Source organism: Sceloporus occidentalis, unplaced genomic scaffold (assembly GCF_023333645.1).
Source record: "Sceloporus occidentalis isolate IW3139 unplaced genomic scaffold, rSceOcc1.0.p SCAF_2, whole genome shotgun sequence".
Classification (NCBI taxonomy): domain Eukaryota; kingdom Metazoa; phylum Chordata; class Lepidosauria; order Squamata; family Phrynosomatidae; genus Sceloporus; species Sceloporus occidentalis.
In genome coordinates this window covers 182,081,282-182,099,996 of record NW_028316982.1, presented here as the reverse complement: position 1 = coordinate 182,099,996, position 18,715 = coordinate 182,081,282, and the positions used below count along the sequence as shown (strand labels likewise).

Genomic DNA, 18,715 nt, shown 5'->3' with positions numbered 1-18,715 from the left:
ATCCACATAACAGTTCATAATACTTAGCTCAGCAATTACCCCTGAATTACATGGAGACCAATTTAAAACAGAGCACATAATGCCTCATAAATAATGATGTTGCTCAGGACATCCCCTTAGAAACAGCAGCTTCGATTCATTTTTCATAGCACATAATGGAACAGTGACAAAACCAGAATGCAGTTATTTTTTTTCAAAAGCAGCAAAGAATTATACTGTGATGAGTCACTGCCTGCTAGATATGATTTTTTTAAAACTCCCTTTCCCAAATCCATGGCATTAAATGACAATATAACTACCAGTTTCTTGTAAATTAACTGTAAGGCATGGGCATATTGTTGTTGTAGGTGTTTTAGTGTATTTGCTTCACTCAGAACATAATGCCATCTATATTGACAATGAACTCTGGTGTGCTCTTTATGTTAGATACCACTGTTTTACATTGGTATTTGTGCATGGAGCTTGCCTTCCTGCAAGGCATAGAAATGTCCTAGAACCCCGTAGGGAATTCAGGAAGTCCATGTATGCACTGGAACTCCATGGAAGCCACTGTGGCCATCTAGTCCTCACTGACATGCATCTTTCCTTCAACCTTCATTCATTAACTGTACATGACAGACACCAAACAACTTTAAAATTATAAAGGACTGTTGCTCCAAGCAGTCTGAGCACAACCACATAGCATTTTCCAAGACTAAATATTGCTACATGCAAATTCTGGCCTTTCTCATAGAAAAGAAACCAACATATTATGATGGAGAGACTACATCTACCCACTTGTTCCTTGCAAGGGTAAGATAGATGTAGTGAAAGGGACAGAGGAGCTATAGATTTATCCCCACTCATAGGTCATGACACTTGGTCCAGCCCCACTATAGCTGTCACTTTGTTCTTGATAAGTATCTAATGTGGGGGAAGGCTGCCCTTAAGGAACTTTAAAGGAAATTTTCAGAGGCTCCCACTCAGTTTAGAACTCTAATGAATCAAAGTGAGGGACAAGATGAAAGCATGGCCCTGCTACCCCTTTCAACATGGGTTGCACTGAGGGAACATGCACTGATAAATGAAACACCTAATGGCACCATGTGTCTCTGTGTGGCCTTTCCTCAAAGTATTAACATAGAAATCTGATCACTAAAAGGTGGTATGTTTTCAAAGTGTTGGTATTATAGGTTGTAGCAGGACAGCATCCTTAGGCTTTTCTCACTGTTCCTTTCAGTTTCTGTCCAGTGTCATTTCAGCAATAAGAATACATATAAAATGGTTGGAGTATGTGTGTGTGGACAGACAGATAGGTACCCTGATTTCCTGAAAATAAGTCATACCCATAAAATAAGCCATAGCAGGATTTCTAAGCATTTGCGCAATATAAGCCATACCCCAAAAATAAGACATAATGATAGGCACCGCATGGAATGGAAGGGGGCGGGAAGGGAGCAGAAAGATTGGGGCCAATGGTTCTAAAGGAAATGGAGTCGCAAGAAATTCAGGATGGAATTCTGGGTTTGGAGAGATATGACAATGTACCAGAAGAAGATGACTTAACCATATTTGAATATATGTAGATTGTTGTACCATACTTAATAAATATAAGACATCCCCTGAAAATAAGCCATAGTGTGTCTTCTTTAGGGGAAAAAAAATATAAGACAGTGTCTTATTTTCAGGGAAACATGGTAGTTGGTGGATGGATGGATGGATGGATGGATGGATGGATGGATGGATGGAGAGATTAGATAGACAGACAGACAGATGTCTCTATTTAAAAGTTAAAGCCATGGCAGTAGCCCTCACATCCAATCTTGAACCCTCAGCAGTAAGTACCCTTCAACCATCAATCTGAAGTGCAGCAAGCTAGCCATCCATTAGGAAGTATGAGGCAAGTCTCACTGACATCCTTCCTAATAGCCAAGGGATTCCCCTTGGCTGGAGGGTAGAACTGATCGTGCCACACTGCTTGTCCTGCACCTCCTAGACTAATCTTGGGCTAGTTTACCCCTGGTCCTGTCGCCAGTTATGTTTATTCACTGAATTATTTACTAGTCACTTCATTCCATATTTTCCCATTAGTGAAACTCTCTCTCTCTCTCTCTCTCTCTCTCTCTCTCTCTCTCTCTGTGTGTGTGTGTGTGTGTGTGTGTGTGTGTGTGTGTGTGTTCAGTTTGGCAACCTAAGAATGAGGGATCAAAATTAGCTTGGAAATTTGGGTGCGGTCTTTGCTTTATCTGACAAACTGTGAAATACTGGAACTCTGTTCTTGCCCTTTCTTAATTCTACCTCCAAGCACACATAAGTTAAATGCCTTTCTGCTTGTTCTCATGCTTAGTTTTACCCATTACCAGCTTTGTAGCTCCTCTGAAACATTTCCAAATTGTCCCCATCATCCTTGAAATGAGGCAGTGCAAAGCCAACACAATTTTTTTTAAAAGAAAGAAAAAGAAACATCTTTGGGCTGTAGAACAGAGCAATACGGTTGATGCCCCTCCTGTAGAAATGTGTTTCTTCTGTTTGTTTAGTCCAATGACGTTATTTACAAACCAGGCTCCTGGGAACATTTGTGTTTTGAACTCTACCAGGATGGTAATGGTCTAATGCCAAAAAGAATGTTTCACATAGTTCACAGAGCACCATAACTCATTACCAGCTCATGCCAGATGCATCCACTGCCTCCTAGACTCTTATGTACACAGATGTGTACCTTGGCCAGTATCCAGCAAGCATTCTCAAAAATCCTATTAGCACTGATTTCCATAAGACACTGTCTGCCAGTTTTTTAAAAAAACCTTTCCAGCCAAGAATAGTGCTCTCCACATGCAAAATTATAGACAGCCTCTGCCAACATTTCTACCGTTTTTAATTAAATATGGCATGTTCGTTTTTGATAGACAAAATGATGCACAGAGCTGGGATGGATTTAAAGCAGAGGTATTTGAGCTTTGGAAGGAAGCTGTTATTTTCAAGACCTTTAAACTGTTTTCACTGCTTTATAAATTTACTAAATATATTTACTGCTTAGCAATATATATATATATATACAGTACTGTTTAACAAGAGAGTTGCCAAAGTTATTTCATATTCCATGTATAGAATAAAAAGCATTTTAAATACCTATTTCATCATTTGTATGTGGGGGTGATTAAGAAACAACTCAAGAGTTTAGTTAATAAACAAAGCATTTCACTTTCCATCCTTCACCTCCAGATTTAACTATTTCTAATGTCTAGAAATAACTAGGGGATTGTATTACTTTAATGATTAAACAATTAAGCTCTGTTTGTTAATTCCGTCTGTCTGTACTACCAGGATCAAGAACAAACTTGTAAGAAGTGCTGTTTGTTCATTTTCAGATCATCCATCTACATTTATCTATCTGTCTATATATTCATATATGCCAAGGGGTCTTGCAGCACCTTTAAGATTGAGGAGATTATCACAAGAGGGTCAGCTGGCAGAACAGAAGTGTGATTGCGATGGAAAGAAATTATTCTGACTGCATGACATCAGTGTCAATTCACTGACAGCCCACCCATTCATGGCAGAGAACCAGGATTAACCACCAGTATCACAGTAATAGCGAAGGTTAGAATCATAGAATCATAGAATCATAGAATCGTAGAGTTGGAAGAGACCACTAGGGCCATCCAGTCCAACCCCCTGCCATGCAGGAAATCCAAATCAAAGCATCCCTGACAGATGGCCATCCAGCCTCTGTTTAAAGACCTCCAAGGAAGGAGACTCTATCACCTTCCGAGGAAGTGCATTCCACTGCAGAACAGCCCTTACTGTCAGGAAGTTCCTCCTAATGTTCAGGTGGAATCTCTTTTCCTGTAGCTTGCATCCATTGTTCCGGGTCCTGTTCTCTGGAGCAGCAGAAAACAAGCTTGCTCCCTCCTCAATGTGACATCCTTTCAAATATTTAAACAGGGCTATCATATCACCTCTTAACCTTCTTTTCTCCAGGCTAAACATCCCCAGCTCCCTAAGTCGTTCCTCATAGGGCATGGTCTCCAGACCCTTCACCATTTTTGTCACCCTCCTTTGGACATGCTCCAGTTTCTCAATGTCCTTTTTGAATTGTGGCACCCAGAACTGGACACAATATTCTAGGTGGGGCATGACCAAAGCAGAATACAGTGGCACTATTACTTCTCTTGATCTAGACACTATACTTCTATTGATGCAGCCTAAAATAGCATTGGCCTTTTTAGCTGCCGCATCACACTGTTCACTCATGTTCAACTTGTGGTCTACTTGGACTCCTAGATCCCTTTCACACGTAGTTTCATTCAGCCAGGTGTCACCCATCCTATATCTGTGCATTTTATTTTTCCGCCCTAAGTGCAATAGCCTTACATTTCTCTGTGTTGAATTTCATTTTGTTAGCTTTGGCCCAGCTTTCTAGTCTATTCAGGTCATTTTGAATCTTGATCCTGTCCTCTGGAGTATTAGCTATTCCCCCTAATTTGGTGTCATCTGCAAATTTGATAAGTATGCTCCCAATTCTGTCATCCAGGTCATTGATAAAGATGTTGAATAGCACTGGGCCCAGGACAGAGCCCTGTGGGACCCCACTGGTCACTTCTCTCCAGGATGAAAAGGAGCCATTGTTGAGCACCCTTTGGGTTCGGCCGGTCAACCAATTACAGATCCATTTAACAGTTCCTTTGTCTAGCCCACATTTTACAAGCTTGTTTGCAAGAATGTCATGGGAAACCTTGTCAAAGGCCTTACTGAAATCAAGATATACTATATCCACAGCATTCCCTTCATCTACCAAGCTGGTAATTTTGTCAAAGAAAGAGATTAGATTTGTCTGGCATGACTTGTTTCTCTGAAACCCATGTTGACTTTTTGTGATTATGGCATTGCCTTCTAGATGTTCACAGACTCTCAGTTTAATTATCTGCTCCAGAATCTTTCCTGGTATTGATGTCAGACTAACTGGACGATAATTGTTGGGATCCTCTTTTTTCCCCTTTTTGAAGATGGGGACAACGTTTGCCCTCCTCCAGTCTGCTGGGATCTCTCCTGTTCTCCAGGAGTTTTCAAATATGATTGCCAATGGCTCCGATATTACTTTTGCCAGTTCTTTTAATACCCTTGGATGGAGTTCATCTGGTCCCGGAGACTTAAATTCATTTAGATTAACAAGGTGTTCCTCTACTATCTCTTTACTTATTCTGTGCTGAAATTCCCCTATTCTGTCCTCTGCTCCATTATCCTCAGGTTGAGCACCCTTTGCCTTTTCTGAGAAGACTGAGGCAAAGAAGGTGTTGAGTAATTCTGCCTTTTCTCTATCTCCTGTTAGCATTTTGCCATCTTCTCCACGCAGTGGCCCTACCGTTTCCTTCTTCTTCCTCTTGCTGCGGACATATCCAAAAAAGCCCTTTTTATTGTTCTTTACCTCTCTAGCAAGCCTGAGTTCATTCTGCGCTTTAGCTTTTCTGACTTTACCCCTACACATGCCTGCTATTTCTTTGAATTCCTTTTTCGTGATTTCCCCCTTTTTCCATTTCTTATACATGTTCCGTTTCAAACTTAGCTCGGTTGAAAGTTCCTTAGTCATCCATCCTGGTTTCTTGAGACACCTCCCATTTTTCTTTCTCACTGGAACTGTTTGAACTTGTGCCTTCAGTATCTCCCTTTTGAGAAAGTCCCATCCGTCCTGAACTCCTTTATCTTTTAGTATTTCTGACCATGGAATCGCCCTCAATACTTCTCTAAGTTTACTGAAATCCGCTCTCCTAAAGTCTAGGATGCGTGTCTGACTCTGCCTGGCTTCTCCTCTCCATTGTATAACAAACTCCAGGAGAACATGGTCGCTTCCACCGAAGGATCCCACCACTTGCACCCCATTAACCAAGTCATCCTTGTTGGTTAGGATCAGATCTAAAATAGCTGACCCCCTTGTTGCCTCTTCCACCTTTTGGACCATGAAATTGTCTTCCAGGCAAGTGAGGAATTTGCTAGACCTTGAGGATTTTGCTGAGTTTGACTTCCAGCAAATATCAGGATAGTTGAAGTCGCCCATCACTACTACATCTCTCTTTTCTGACTGTGTGGTCATCTGTTCTAGAAAGATATCATCCAATTCCTCAGTCTGACTTGGGGGTCTGTAGTAGACTCCCACCGTAACACCCTTGTTGTTTCCCTCCCCTTTGATTCTTATCCAGATGCTCTCCACCTGGCTTCCATGATTGATGTCCAGGATCTCTTCACTGGTGTAAATATCTCTGACATATAGTGCTATTCCTCCTCCTTTCCTGTTTGGCCTATTTCTCTTAATAAGGTTATACCCCTCTATTTCCACATACCAATCATGAGACTCATCCCACCAGGTTTCAGTGATGCCTATTATATCATATTTGCTTTGTTGTACTAGGAGTTCGAGTTCATCTTGCTTATTTCCCATGCTCTGTGCATTAGTGTAGAGACATCGCAGACCATGGTTCCCTTTTACTTGCTGCCTGTGCAAGTTTTTTTGCCTCCCACTGCTGGGTCCTTGCACTGTTTGCCTTGTTTCCTCTATGTCAGTTTGACTATTTTCACCATCCCTTTCGCCTTCCTTAATATTGTCTCCCTTCCCCTCAGAACTCAGTTTAAAGCTCTCCTGATCAAGTTCTTGAGACTGTTGGCAAAAACATTTCTTCCAACTGGCGTGAGATGCAACCCGTCTGTTGCAAGAAGTCCCTCCTCATGGAACCGCAGCCCATGATCGAAGAATCCAAATCCTTCTCGGCGGCACCATCTGCGAAGCCAGTTGTTCACATCTGCTATTTTCCTCTCCCTTCCTGGACCATGCCCTTCAACTGGCAGAAGAGACGAGATGACAACCTGTACATCCATTCCTTTCAGCTTCCTACCAAGCGCCTCATAATCCCTTTTGATGTTCTGCAGGCTGTGTCTTGCAGTATCATTAGTTCCCACGTGGACCAAAAGGAAGGGGTATTGGTCAGTAGGCTTGACCAGTCTTGTCAGCCTCTCTGTCACATCACGGATCTTTGCACCTGGAAGACAACACACCTCTCGAGACATCTTGTCAGGCCTACAAATCACTGCTTCTGTACCCCTCAGCAAGGAGTCCCCCACTACGACCACACGCCTCCTCCGAGGCTTAGCAGCGACTGTTCCCTCGGGTGGGACTCTCAGGCTCCCCTGCTCTGTCCCTGAAGTCTGTCCATGCTGCTCTTCTTCATCCTCCTTGATAAGGGAAAGAGCTTCGAATCGATTCTCTAGCTGCAAGCTCCCCGAACAATTCCTTCTTGGCTTACTTCTCTTTGTGACATTCCTCCAGCTGTCTGCCTCCTCTGTTTGGCAAGTGACCTCTTCCACCCTAGCATCTTCCTCTGCGTGGTACTCATCCAAGATGGTTAGTTCTATTGAGTCCAGGAAATCCTCTTGTTCCCTAATATGCTGAAGTGTAGCTACTCTGGACTCCAGCTGCTGCACTTTCTCCTCCAAGAGTGCTACCAACTTGCACTTGGTGCATGTGAAGTTCTCCACTTCTGTAGGCAAGAAGAGAAACATCCCACAAGAGTTGCAGGTGACTGTGGCAGATCCCTCGTTGTCCATACTGCAAAGTCTTTAGTAATAAATATAACAGTCAATCTACTGGGAATACTTCTTTAAAGGTAAGTACTGGCTGCTATCTTACACTTAAAGGGAAAGTTCTGTTTCAATATCTGATTCTAACCTGATGCCACTTGAGCAGAGTTGTTGAGTTAAAGAAAACGAAAACGAGCACACGGTCTCAAAATGGCTGCCAAGCAGCTCCTCTCCTTCTCCTCTCTCTGGCCGGACTGTTCTGGAAGGCTCTGGAAGTTGGTATATAAAGCTAGTCTGCTAGCTCCGCCCCCTTGTGACTCACAGATGTGACTCACAGAAGCTCCGCCCCTTCAGCAACGAGCACACGGTCTCGAGCACACGGTCTCAAAATGGCTGCCAAGCAGCTCCTCTCCTTCTCCTCTCTCTGGCCGGACTGTTCTCACATGGTTTGCATGTGAGCGGAAGATAATCGCACAGCAGCAACAACAATGACAATCGCTGTAGTTTCATAATCATGGACAACAGCACCAGACTTCGGGCTGTTGTTAGGAGGTTGGTGACTCACGTTGCTTACCATTATCTAGGAGCTTGTAACCTCACTAGAATAGAGACATATTGGATTGCAAAAGAGGGGTCTTTAAATTTCCTGGTCTTTGAAAAGCTCCCTATTGCTGCATGGCCAGAAGGAGGAGGAGCCTGCTTGCAAAAATATCCTCCACATCATAACATCTTTACTAAGGACTGAAACAACATGCAGGCATCTGACTAACATTTCCAATCCCCCCCCCCCCCCAGTTTTGTTTGTAACATCTTGCCTGATGAAGAAGCCCATGGAACTTCGAAAGCTTGCAACAAGTATATTGTGCATTTCAGTTGGCCAATAAAAGGCATCAGTGTTATCATTGTTATTGTCGCACTGGACAAGTGCTGGAAGTGTACAGGTAAGGAAAAAAGCTAGAGACCATATTATTCAAAGCCTTCATTAAGCTTTTCACTCTTGGGGAAATAATAACATGTTGCCTCAGCAAAGACAGACAATATAAGGAATTCGAATGGGGGGGTGAGGGAGTTGTTGCATGTGAAAAAAAAGTAATGAATGTAATGGAAGTTTTGAAAAACTATAGTTGACACTGTACCCACAATAGTGAATGAGAATTGGAAATTTCATGTAAGATATGTATAAAATTGTTGGTCCCAATAGAACATAAACATTCTATGAATTACATATTTTGACCTCACAAGTCAAGCGAAAAGGTTAATGTTGATACCTTGCTGAGTTAGCCTCAAAGTTTACTCAGTTAGTCTTAAAGGTACTACAAGATCCCTTTGTATACTGATAGTCCAACTAACATGGCTATGTCTCTATATTCATATGTGTGTGAGAGGGAGGTAGAGAGAGAATATGAGAGCAGTGTACTTAATCAAACTGGTCTGGGGGAAAAACTAGATTAAAAGAAATAGCATAGAATGCGCAACTGAACGCTCAAAAGAGTTGAAACATATCTCACTTCTAGGGACAAGGTGTTTTGAAGGGAAAGGAAAATTAAATTATTTGTTTCAGTGGCCACCTGACTGAAGGAATGAGCAGCAATGCCAAAATCAAAGCTTGGAAAGTTAGGGAGTTGGAATACTGTTGGTTAATCCCAACTAGAGTTGACCCATTGAAACAATTGCTGGATGGTGAACCTACAGATAGGTAAATCCCACTGAGTTAGTGGGTGTAGTCTAGTTGGAACCAGCCAGCAGTTTCCAGTCAATGTGTGGGGAGTAACAGCTCTCCTTTTTAATTTTTAGTTTTTAATTTTTGAGCTAGTTAACAATCATTGTTTTAATATCCAGATGTGTATATATACAGCTCACACATTTCACCAGCAAGTATGGTTAGTGAAGAAATATTCACCACCTTTTGACTTTTCCACCTATGTTTGTATTACAACCTGGAACTGAAATGGATTTAACTAGCATTGTTACCACTTGATGTAGAAAATATACTCAACGAACTTGTGAGATGACTTTCTCTCATAAGCATGGTGTCTAAAAATGGGTGAAAAACTGTAGCTGTGCCATTTGATCTGTCAGGGCTTATTTGGACATGCAAATCATCACTTGATGGTGCAATCAACAAGTGATAAACATCAGTTCCAAGTATGCAGTACAGAAAGGAGAAGATGCATGTGGGCATACGCAGACCATTCCTATGACATCTAGCTGTTACGGCATTCTCCATCAATTAGCATTTTCTATATTTTCTTATTCTTCGAGTCTGCTTTCATTATTCTTGGAGGCTATTTCAAGCCTCAGTGGAAAGCTTTACATTTTAAAAAAGTCATTCCAAAGAACAAGAAATTTCATACCATTTTGCCTGAGGATAATTGAATCATTTTTCTTGTGCTGGGCTTTTAAAAAAAAAGGAGAAGAAAAGTTTCCCCGGGGAAAGCAAGATCTGATGTCGGTTTCTAAAAAACAAGGCAACCTGTCAATGTCACCATCAGGGCATAACCAATGTCACTGTAAGACAGGAGGGAGAAATGCAGGCAAGAAAACTTGGCTGTTTGCAGAGCAAAGAATGACTTTTTGTCATGATCATGACCTTCGCCCTCTGACTTTGTTAATCTCTCCCATGATAAGGCAATGTTACTAGGGAAATAAAATCCTCTTAAATTCTAACATTTGATTATAGAATAACATTACAGTCATCAAAGCCAAGTGCATGCACAGACAGGAACAGATCTGCATACAATATTGTAGCTTTGAGGAATAATCTCTGGAATTTTAAACACTCCATGTGGTGTGGGCATCAAAGACAGAAGGCCAAGGGCCAAGTGCAGATTGATCTGTAAAGGAGTTTCCTAGGCAAATCAGCTGTAATGAATGAGAACTGTGTGAGCATTAATGGGGCTTAAATAAAGGAATTTCCCAGTGAATTTTGCCAATCAGTAGCAACTAAAGCAGAAATGGGCATCATGCAGTCGCTTGAGCCTCATCTGCCCAGTTTTAGAGGCCCTTCTCTCCCCGCCCCCCCCAACATTGTTGCTCTATTTTTTATTGTGCTGTTGAATTTTGACAGGCCACCTGTTACAAAACTCTCACCAGTTTGCTGTTGAAACAAGACATATAGCTGAATTGAACTACTGGAATCCTCCCAAGAAAGCAAAATGCTTGCTCTCTATGTGTCTTGTCTAAAAAGTATGTCTTGTTTTAAAGGTACTGCATGATGCCAATGTACCTAAACATGGTGGCCTTGCAGTAAGTTTGCTAGCAGCAGCAACATGACCTGAGTATGACCTATATATAGCATGGTTTGGGAGCCAGTGCACTTCCTACCCAACCCCAAGTTTGCCTGCTTCTTCATGAAAGACTGAACACCACCAGCTTTTGAAGCTATACCTGTTATTTTATTTGTGCTGTTATTACAATATTCTTTACATATATTAACATCAATTGTAGCATGATAGGTCTGTTGGTTTAAGAAGCTGTCCACACTGGCCAAAAAGCCTGTGTTCCCCCCAGCCTTGCATGGTTTTCCATGGCTGAACTGGGATTTGAAGCCTACTTTCCAGAGTCACAGCACAACACTCTATGCTGGCTGTCTCCCTCAAATATATAAACCATATATTAAACATCTCCAGTGGGAACAGGTTTGCAATTTATCTTGTAGGGTTTTTTTTATTTTAGGTGAAAATATACCTGCCTTATAGTATTTGGTAGCATCTTTCTTTCTATTTGAATCCAAGCTATTGAGTTATCAGTTTTTACAAATTTGGCCATTTGGAAGGTATCATAATACAGTTCTAAATTCAGTAAAGCTAAACCTTTGATGGTCATGGATGGTGCCAGTACTCATGCGTCATGTTGATCATCCATGGAAAATGAATTTATGCTCACTAGAACACAACTGGGAGGTGATATGTTTTTGATTCAACACAAAAATATGATTTATGCTTACTCTATTTCAGATTAAATTTCATTCAGGCATCTGAATTTTACAAATCTGATATGACAGCCTGAAATATTACTTTTGCAGCATGGATAAATGTCGGAAAAATTACCCATCTGAGCTCCAAATAGCACTCAGCTGTACTGTTGCCTCCAGTAAGATGGTTCTGGTGTCACTCAAGCAAACAGAAAAAATCTTTTTTTTCCCTTGGGATTAAGCAGGTGATAAAATATCCTGGTTAAGTAGCATGTTTATAGTGTCCAATTACTGTGATAATTCAAAGTTCCCTCTCAGAATACTCTTTTTTTATATAAAGAGAAAATAATGTGGGCCAATGTAAGAATTATTGGACCCAAAAACACAGTGGTACGTCATTTTGTTCCTCAGAGAGTAAGGTAGTGATATTTTTACTGTAAAAGTAATTGCCCATTAAGTAGGATAGCAAATGTTTTCACGAAATGCCACAATTTCAGTTCCTATCAGCCAAAAATCACTTGGGGATTTACATCTTCATAAGTGAACTTACAAATGCAGGAAATAGAACTGAACAGTTTTGCAACATCCATACTGAGCAAGGGGCTGCTGTTACATTACTATGTAAGGGAATCAGAAAGGTGACTGATGTATAGTGGGACCAATGCACAATGAGACCTAAGGTGAATTGGGACAGATGCACAACAGGACCAATGCACAATGGAACTGATGCACATTGGGAAGCTGGCTGGGGAGATCTGACAGGCATTGGTAGCACCCAATGTGCATTGGGACATTCTTGTCAGTGCAAGGATGAAGAGGAGACATTGTTTAGCACCCTTTGGGTTTGTCCAGCCAACCAATTACAAATCCACCTAACAGTCACATTGTCTAGCCCACATTTTACCAGCTTGTCTGAAATAATATCATGGGGGACCTTGTTAGAGGCCTTACTGAAATCAAGATGTTATATCTATAGCATTCCCTTTGTCTATCAAGCTGGTAATATGTTCTCATTTGGGCATGTGGGGGTGTTGGTATTCACTTCATCCCCCCCACAGCACCCAGTTCTCCTCTCTGACTTACAAGACAGCTTATGATGCCCCCTTCCTCCAGTTCCATGGAGAGTGGAGAAGATTGCAGAATCATCTGTCCATAATCAGAAGTAAAATGATGACACCAGCACTGAGATCTGCTGGGTCCTCCAAGAGCCTCAGTCTAGCATAATCATCTTACATCTGGCTGTAGAGATGTAGCCAGACCCTTCTGTGATCGTGCCTGCAGAAGCAGTGAATGGCCATGCAGGGGACTTCAGAAGCTGTTCAGTAAACCAGAAATGGTATATGGTTCAGCCTAACACTGAGCCATACACTGCAGTCTACATATGTCACAATAATGCCCATTTTACTGATGGGGATCTGTGGATGATTTGCTTGTAATTATTTGCTTCTTTTCTGATAGACAAGGATTTTGAGAATCCAGAATGGTACATGCTGATGAGGGAAATGAGAATCATATTCCCAGCCTCCCCCTCTGCAAAAATGATATATGTATGAATCAGACCAGTGAGCCAATGATGCACCTGAGATATAAACTCAACTATCTCTCTAATTTTTATATGTCTCTGTACACTGTCCTGATTGTGTAATCAGTTCTCCTGTTATGCCTCCAAGACCCCTTTTAACTGTTGATTTTCAAAGGATATGGGTGGGCCATAACATGGTTAAGACAGGAAGAAGTCAGAATATATAGGTGTAGATCTCTGGGTTGTAGAAACAATAGCCAAGTGCTTTGCGGGGGGGGGGGGGGGGAGCAACAGTGAATGGGTTTTTAGATGCCTTTTGCACTGAGTATCTTATGTAGACAAATCTCCTCAAACCTGTACTGCACCTAAGAACAATTTTGTGAAATCTAAAATAACAGCTGCTAATGGTTCATTAAGCAATTAAGAGCTTGAGGAAAAGAGGAGAAAACAACAACAAAAAAGGAAGAATGTAAAAATTATGATTAATTTTTGCAGTTAACAGTGTGGATGTTCCATCTTCAAGGCTCATTGCAAATATTCAGCTATTAATAGCCCAATGAAGCATGCTAGCTAAGGAGCATAGGAAATGCATGCTGCAAGGATCATTTGTACAACACATGCTTCTCCTTTGCTATTTTAAGGCTCTTTATCATTCTGATTATCTGCATGTGTCTTGCTTAATCAGGTCTCATCAATGTAAGTTTGTGAGAGCATAACTAGAACCACTCCAGTGTAGTGCGTGCCTCTCTCTCTATTTTTTAAAATGTTCAAAAATGCAAAAATAAACAGATTGTATAAGCAAGAAAGCTTGTCTGGGACAGATATACCTGGGTGCTTCTAAGACTACATCCACACTGCAGAAAGAATCCAGGTTGACACTGCTTTAACTGCCACGGCTCACTGCTATGGCATTCTGGGAATTGTAGTTTTGTGGAGTATTTAGCCTTCTCTGTCAGAGAGCTCTAGAGACACAACAAAGTGTCAATCTGGATTATTTCTGCAGTGCAGATGCAGCGTAAGTCACTCCTTTTTGGGGGTGGGTATTCAAAGATTGTTCCAACAGATGATGATGGAAGCTACTATAACTGGGAGGTGTGAGTTTATCAGACGCTTTCACATTTTCAGCAAGACTAGCTTTTACTACTTGATTTTCTTACTTTAAAGGAGTACAAGCTCAGCAAGATGAAGCAGAAAGATCTCCTCCTGTAAGCCTCATTATGAAAGAGGAACGACAAAAATAGAACATATACGTTATGTTCTGTGATCTAAGACACATTTTGAATATCAAACATATGCCCAAAGGAGAGTGAATGAGAGAAAGAGAAAGAGAGTGATTTACCTGATACTATATAACACTTTCCCATTTTTGGAAATCCTCAGAAGTTTGTTGTCTGTTGTAACATCATGGAAGTTTGCTCCCTTTTCATTGGCGAAGAATAAATCAGGTTTCCAAATAGAATCCAACATGGAAGGATCCAAATCCAAGGAGTCATCAGGGTACTCACTGTAGGCAAGACGAGAGTCGTTCCACTGCTGTCTCAAAAAAATGTTCACTCTGTAGTCCTACAGGAATGTCAGGCATACAAGTTATTAAAGCTCTGGTCCCTATTAGATGTCACAGTGCTTTTAAACTTTGCGACAGATATGAATGATACAATTGGCAAATGGAACAGTATGTTTTGCTTTGACCATGGCACTATAGGGTTGGCTGATAAAGACATTGTTCCTTCTGCCTCTAGGAATAAGGCCCTGGCATAGTTGGTTCACCTAAGTTTTTGCAAGGGAGCCATTTGTGATGAAACAGAAGTTATATGAAAAAAGAACAACAAACCATGAATATATTTGTGCCATGTCAGAAAAAAGAGATGGACCACTCAGTGAGTGGAGAATACTATAGAGGGTGTGCCTGCAAAGATCTGGTTGAGACACAGAGAGGGAAAGCTGGAGAAAGGATGGGATATTGTCCCCTAAGAAGCAAAGGCCCATATCATCTTGGTTTAGGGTTTCATCTGCTGAAATGGCTGGTTTTCTTGTGTGTGTATATGCCTTCAAGTCACCTGTTGACTTATGGTGACTTCATGAATCACATAGGGTTTTCTTAGGCAAGGAATACCCCAGAGGTGGTTTTGCTAGTTCCTTTCTCTGAAATATAGCTTACAGCACCTGATTTTTGCTGGCAGTCACCCATCCAAGTACTAACCAGAACTGATCCAGCTTGGCTTCCATGATCAGACAAGACCTTTAGGGTATTTAGGCCTTCACTGGACAAAATGATGTAACATGCTGGGAAACTTTGAAAACTATGAAATTTTCAAAGACTATTTGCAGTTCAGGGCTTATTCTTCACAAAATTCATGCTATGCAGAAATAGTTTTTTCTGTGCAGAAAATGCTGTATTTAGTTATTTATTCTGTGCAAAATTTGCATATTTCTATGGAGAAAATATTTATGAATGCTGTTTTATGCACACAAAAAATGTAAATTTTGCACCGAATAAGTCCCAAACTGCAAAGATTCCCATCAGTCCAGGGTTTTATTTTGTCATCAAGGTTTCCTAACTCCTAAGAATTATTTTTTCAATCATTTTTGAATATTTTAAACATTATTTCCAGCCCTGATAAACTGTCAAGTTAATCTAATGTAATCTACCTACTGTTCAACTCCAGACTATGTGATAGATAGATAGATAGATAGATAGATAGATAGATAGATAAGTTTTGTTGTTTTAAAATTCAAATCCTTGTAAAGTTTATAAATCAGTTCGTAATATTATTTTAAAAATATGCCCCATGGGAATGAAAAAAGGGATATACCTGAAGCAAAGTGTAAGGGGGAAATGGGAAAGTGAGATGCAAGAGTGAACACAAAATTGGATTTAAAGAGGGCATTGCTACCACATTTTATCATGGAAATAAGAACTTTTTATTCTAGTAATTAACTGGCTGCTAAGGGGGAAATTGGGCATCGTGATTTTGTGTTATCTGCTCCAAATTGTTTTTAATTTTTTTTTTATATTATACATTTTTAACTCAATTTAACATTTGGGTGTATTTCCTTTTCTTTTTATCTATTTCTAATCTTGTAAGCACCTTCAGTCGCACTTCTGAAAGAAAGGCAGGATATCAGCAAATAAATTAATATTTACTCTCTACTTGACAAGAAGGCTGGTTGCATGTACCTGCCTGCTACTATGACTTTTAAAACAACAGGTAAGCTAGCAGTCTCTTCAAATATGTTCTCTAATGCATACTCTTCTCTCTCCACTTAAGTATGCCTCTTACAAGTGCTGATCTTGCTTCTCTAGTCAGGTGTTCCTCTGCCCTATCAAGGGCTGCCAGCCACTTATGACTGGCCCAGAAGCTAAGGACCCTCAGAGTCCTTTCCATTAACCATCAGCTGTAGCCCAGCTGGATGGGAGACTTTGTAGCAAGTTAACCTGTCTTGGCTCCCAGCTATATAGACACAGAGCAAGAAGAGGTATTTTAGGTGCCGGCAAGAAAATGAGCATGGCCAGTGTAATTTTGACACTGGTGTAACTTTTTATTAAAGGGCTCTTGGAAACTTGGGAGCCCTAGTGGTGCAGTGATTAAATGCCAGTACTGCAGTCACAAGGTTGTGAGTTTGATCCTCAGCAGGGCTCCAAGGTCCTCTCAGCCTGCCATCCTTTCATAGGTTGGTAAAATGAGTACCCAGCTTGTTGTGGGGATGGAACCCTGGCTGCTCTAGCCAGCACAGTCAGAGGTGAGGAATGATGGAAACTGCATTCCAGTATCATCTGGAGGACTCATTTCAGTTCTAAAGTGAAAGCTGGGTCACTGCAACCTTATAAAAACTTGAAAACCAATAGAAATAATACATAAAAATCTTCAAGTCCTCCTATGAATGGCAACCCTTCAAATTCCATTGATGATATTTTTATTTATCACTGTGCCTGTGAGGCTATTCAGAAAACACTGCATTACCTGCTAATCTATATATATTTGTTAAACCAAAGGCTATATTAGTACTTTTGTGTATATTGTGCTGAAACAGGAATCTCATGTAATGAACATTCTTCCCTGCACCTGACAAATGTTTTGACAAAAAGGTGTGGAGCTATTCCCAAGCAGAGAGACTATCGGTGTTTCTAGACCTTCATCCAGTGGCACATAGCTGACTATCTGGGGTGTGGATAGGAACAAATGCATTCAAATAATGCATTTTCCATCAAATGTAATGCACTATATGGATGGATGACATCTGCACCTTTTCATTTCCCCTGCCCACTGCCACTATGTGTGAGAGGAGGTGGATTGAGATAAGGATTTAAAGTGCAGGGCATGTGTGCAATGAAGACACTAGTGCAACATGAAAAAAATAGGGAAAATTGGCTCTGTTGTCTGGAGAAATTCAGATGTGTCACCTCTCTTCTTCCTTCTGAATGTTATATTGAAAGACAATGCAAGGGGAAGCTTTGTTTGACCTCTGTGAAATTAACCAAAGCTACATAGCATCTTTCTCAACATCTTGACATTCACTAGATGTTTTGTGATTGGATGAGATTATACATTTTAACATATATCAGAGTGGGCTTCACTAAACCCGGATATGCATTAAGATCTGTATGGGAGGGCTTTCTCATAGTCCCACTACCCTACAGGCACAGTTGGTAAGGAACCATTAGCTGCTACCAGGCCATCAAGCTTTTTTCCACAGGAGACCCAATTGCTCCCCTGGCACTTGCCTTTCTGCCAACAGGTGAAGACAATCTTACTTAGGCAGGCCTTCTGAATTTTATCTATGGAGTTGTAGCGTGTGTGTAATGTGATATGCTGTACTTCAAAATTTTAATATGTGTGTGTGCATGTGTGTGTACTGAAACTATGGTGTGAACATGTTTTAAGTGATTTTAACAAAACTGATATTTAATTATCTTTTAACTTTTGTAATCAATGTTCTGACTGCGTTTGTTTTTTAAACTATTGTAAACTGCCTTAGATCCCATTTTGGGAGAAAGACAGAGATATAAATGCAATAAATAAATAAATAAAATTACAGTGAAGTATTATTTTCAAGCAAAAACCCCCCTTTCAAACAAAAACAAACACACATGGGCTTGCACACACACAGTCATGCAGATGATGCTTAAGCTGGTGCCTATCTGTGAAACAATGACTGTGAGTAGTTGAAGCACCTGTTGGATCCACTGTGAAAGGGCAGAGAACTGGCCCCTCTCCTCCCGCAGCTGTTTTGAATTGAATGGGAGCTATGTAGACATACTAACAGAGTTTCCATCTGACCACAAGCAGCTGTGGCAGGAAGTACATTTGCCCCAAGTGAAAGCGATTTCAGATTCCCCATTGCATCATGGAGCATCAGTGGAGGGGATGCATTTGCTGGTCTTGCATGATGAGAGGACAGTAATTCACATCCTGGCATCATGTACCAGGAGACAGAGTGTAGGGGTGGCCCTGGAGCTTTTAAAAGCATGTGCTGCCTCCTTCTCTGTCTTTCTCTCTGGCTTTTGATTCACCATTCTGCCTCTGTCACAGTCTGATTTTGCTGGTTGTTTCATGGTTGGTTAGGAATTGCCCCCTTTTTTCATCTAGGGAGAACTGAATAATTGGCATAGGATGGAGTCTTAACTAGGCAGTGACTTGGCAGGTTGTGGGGAGAGAAAAGACCAGTTTGATAAACATATATGGTATCTAGTTGGTGAAGGATAGGCCTTTGGAGTTGCATCTATATGTCATGCA

General features: G+C 41.0%; 1 protein-coding gene across 5 annotated transcripts in view; it reads right to left on the bottom strand.

Moving 5' to 3' along the window:
• Nucleotides 1-18,715, bottom strand: part of GLRA2 (glycine receptor alpha 2) — a 190,327-nt gene that overhangs the window by 114,898 nt on the left and 56,714 nt on the right. For all 5 annotated transcript variants that reach the window (XM_089511644.1, XM_089511645.1, XM_089511643.1 and 2 more), the window contains one exon: nt 14,320-14,543. In XM_089511644.1, coding sequence (XP_089367770.1) covers nt 14,320-14,543 — 224 coding nt within the window. The remainder of the gene's footprint in view (nt 1-14,319; nt 14,544-18,715) is intronic.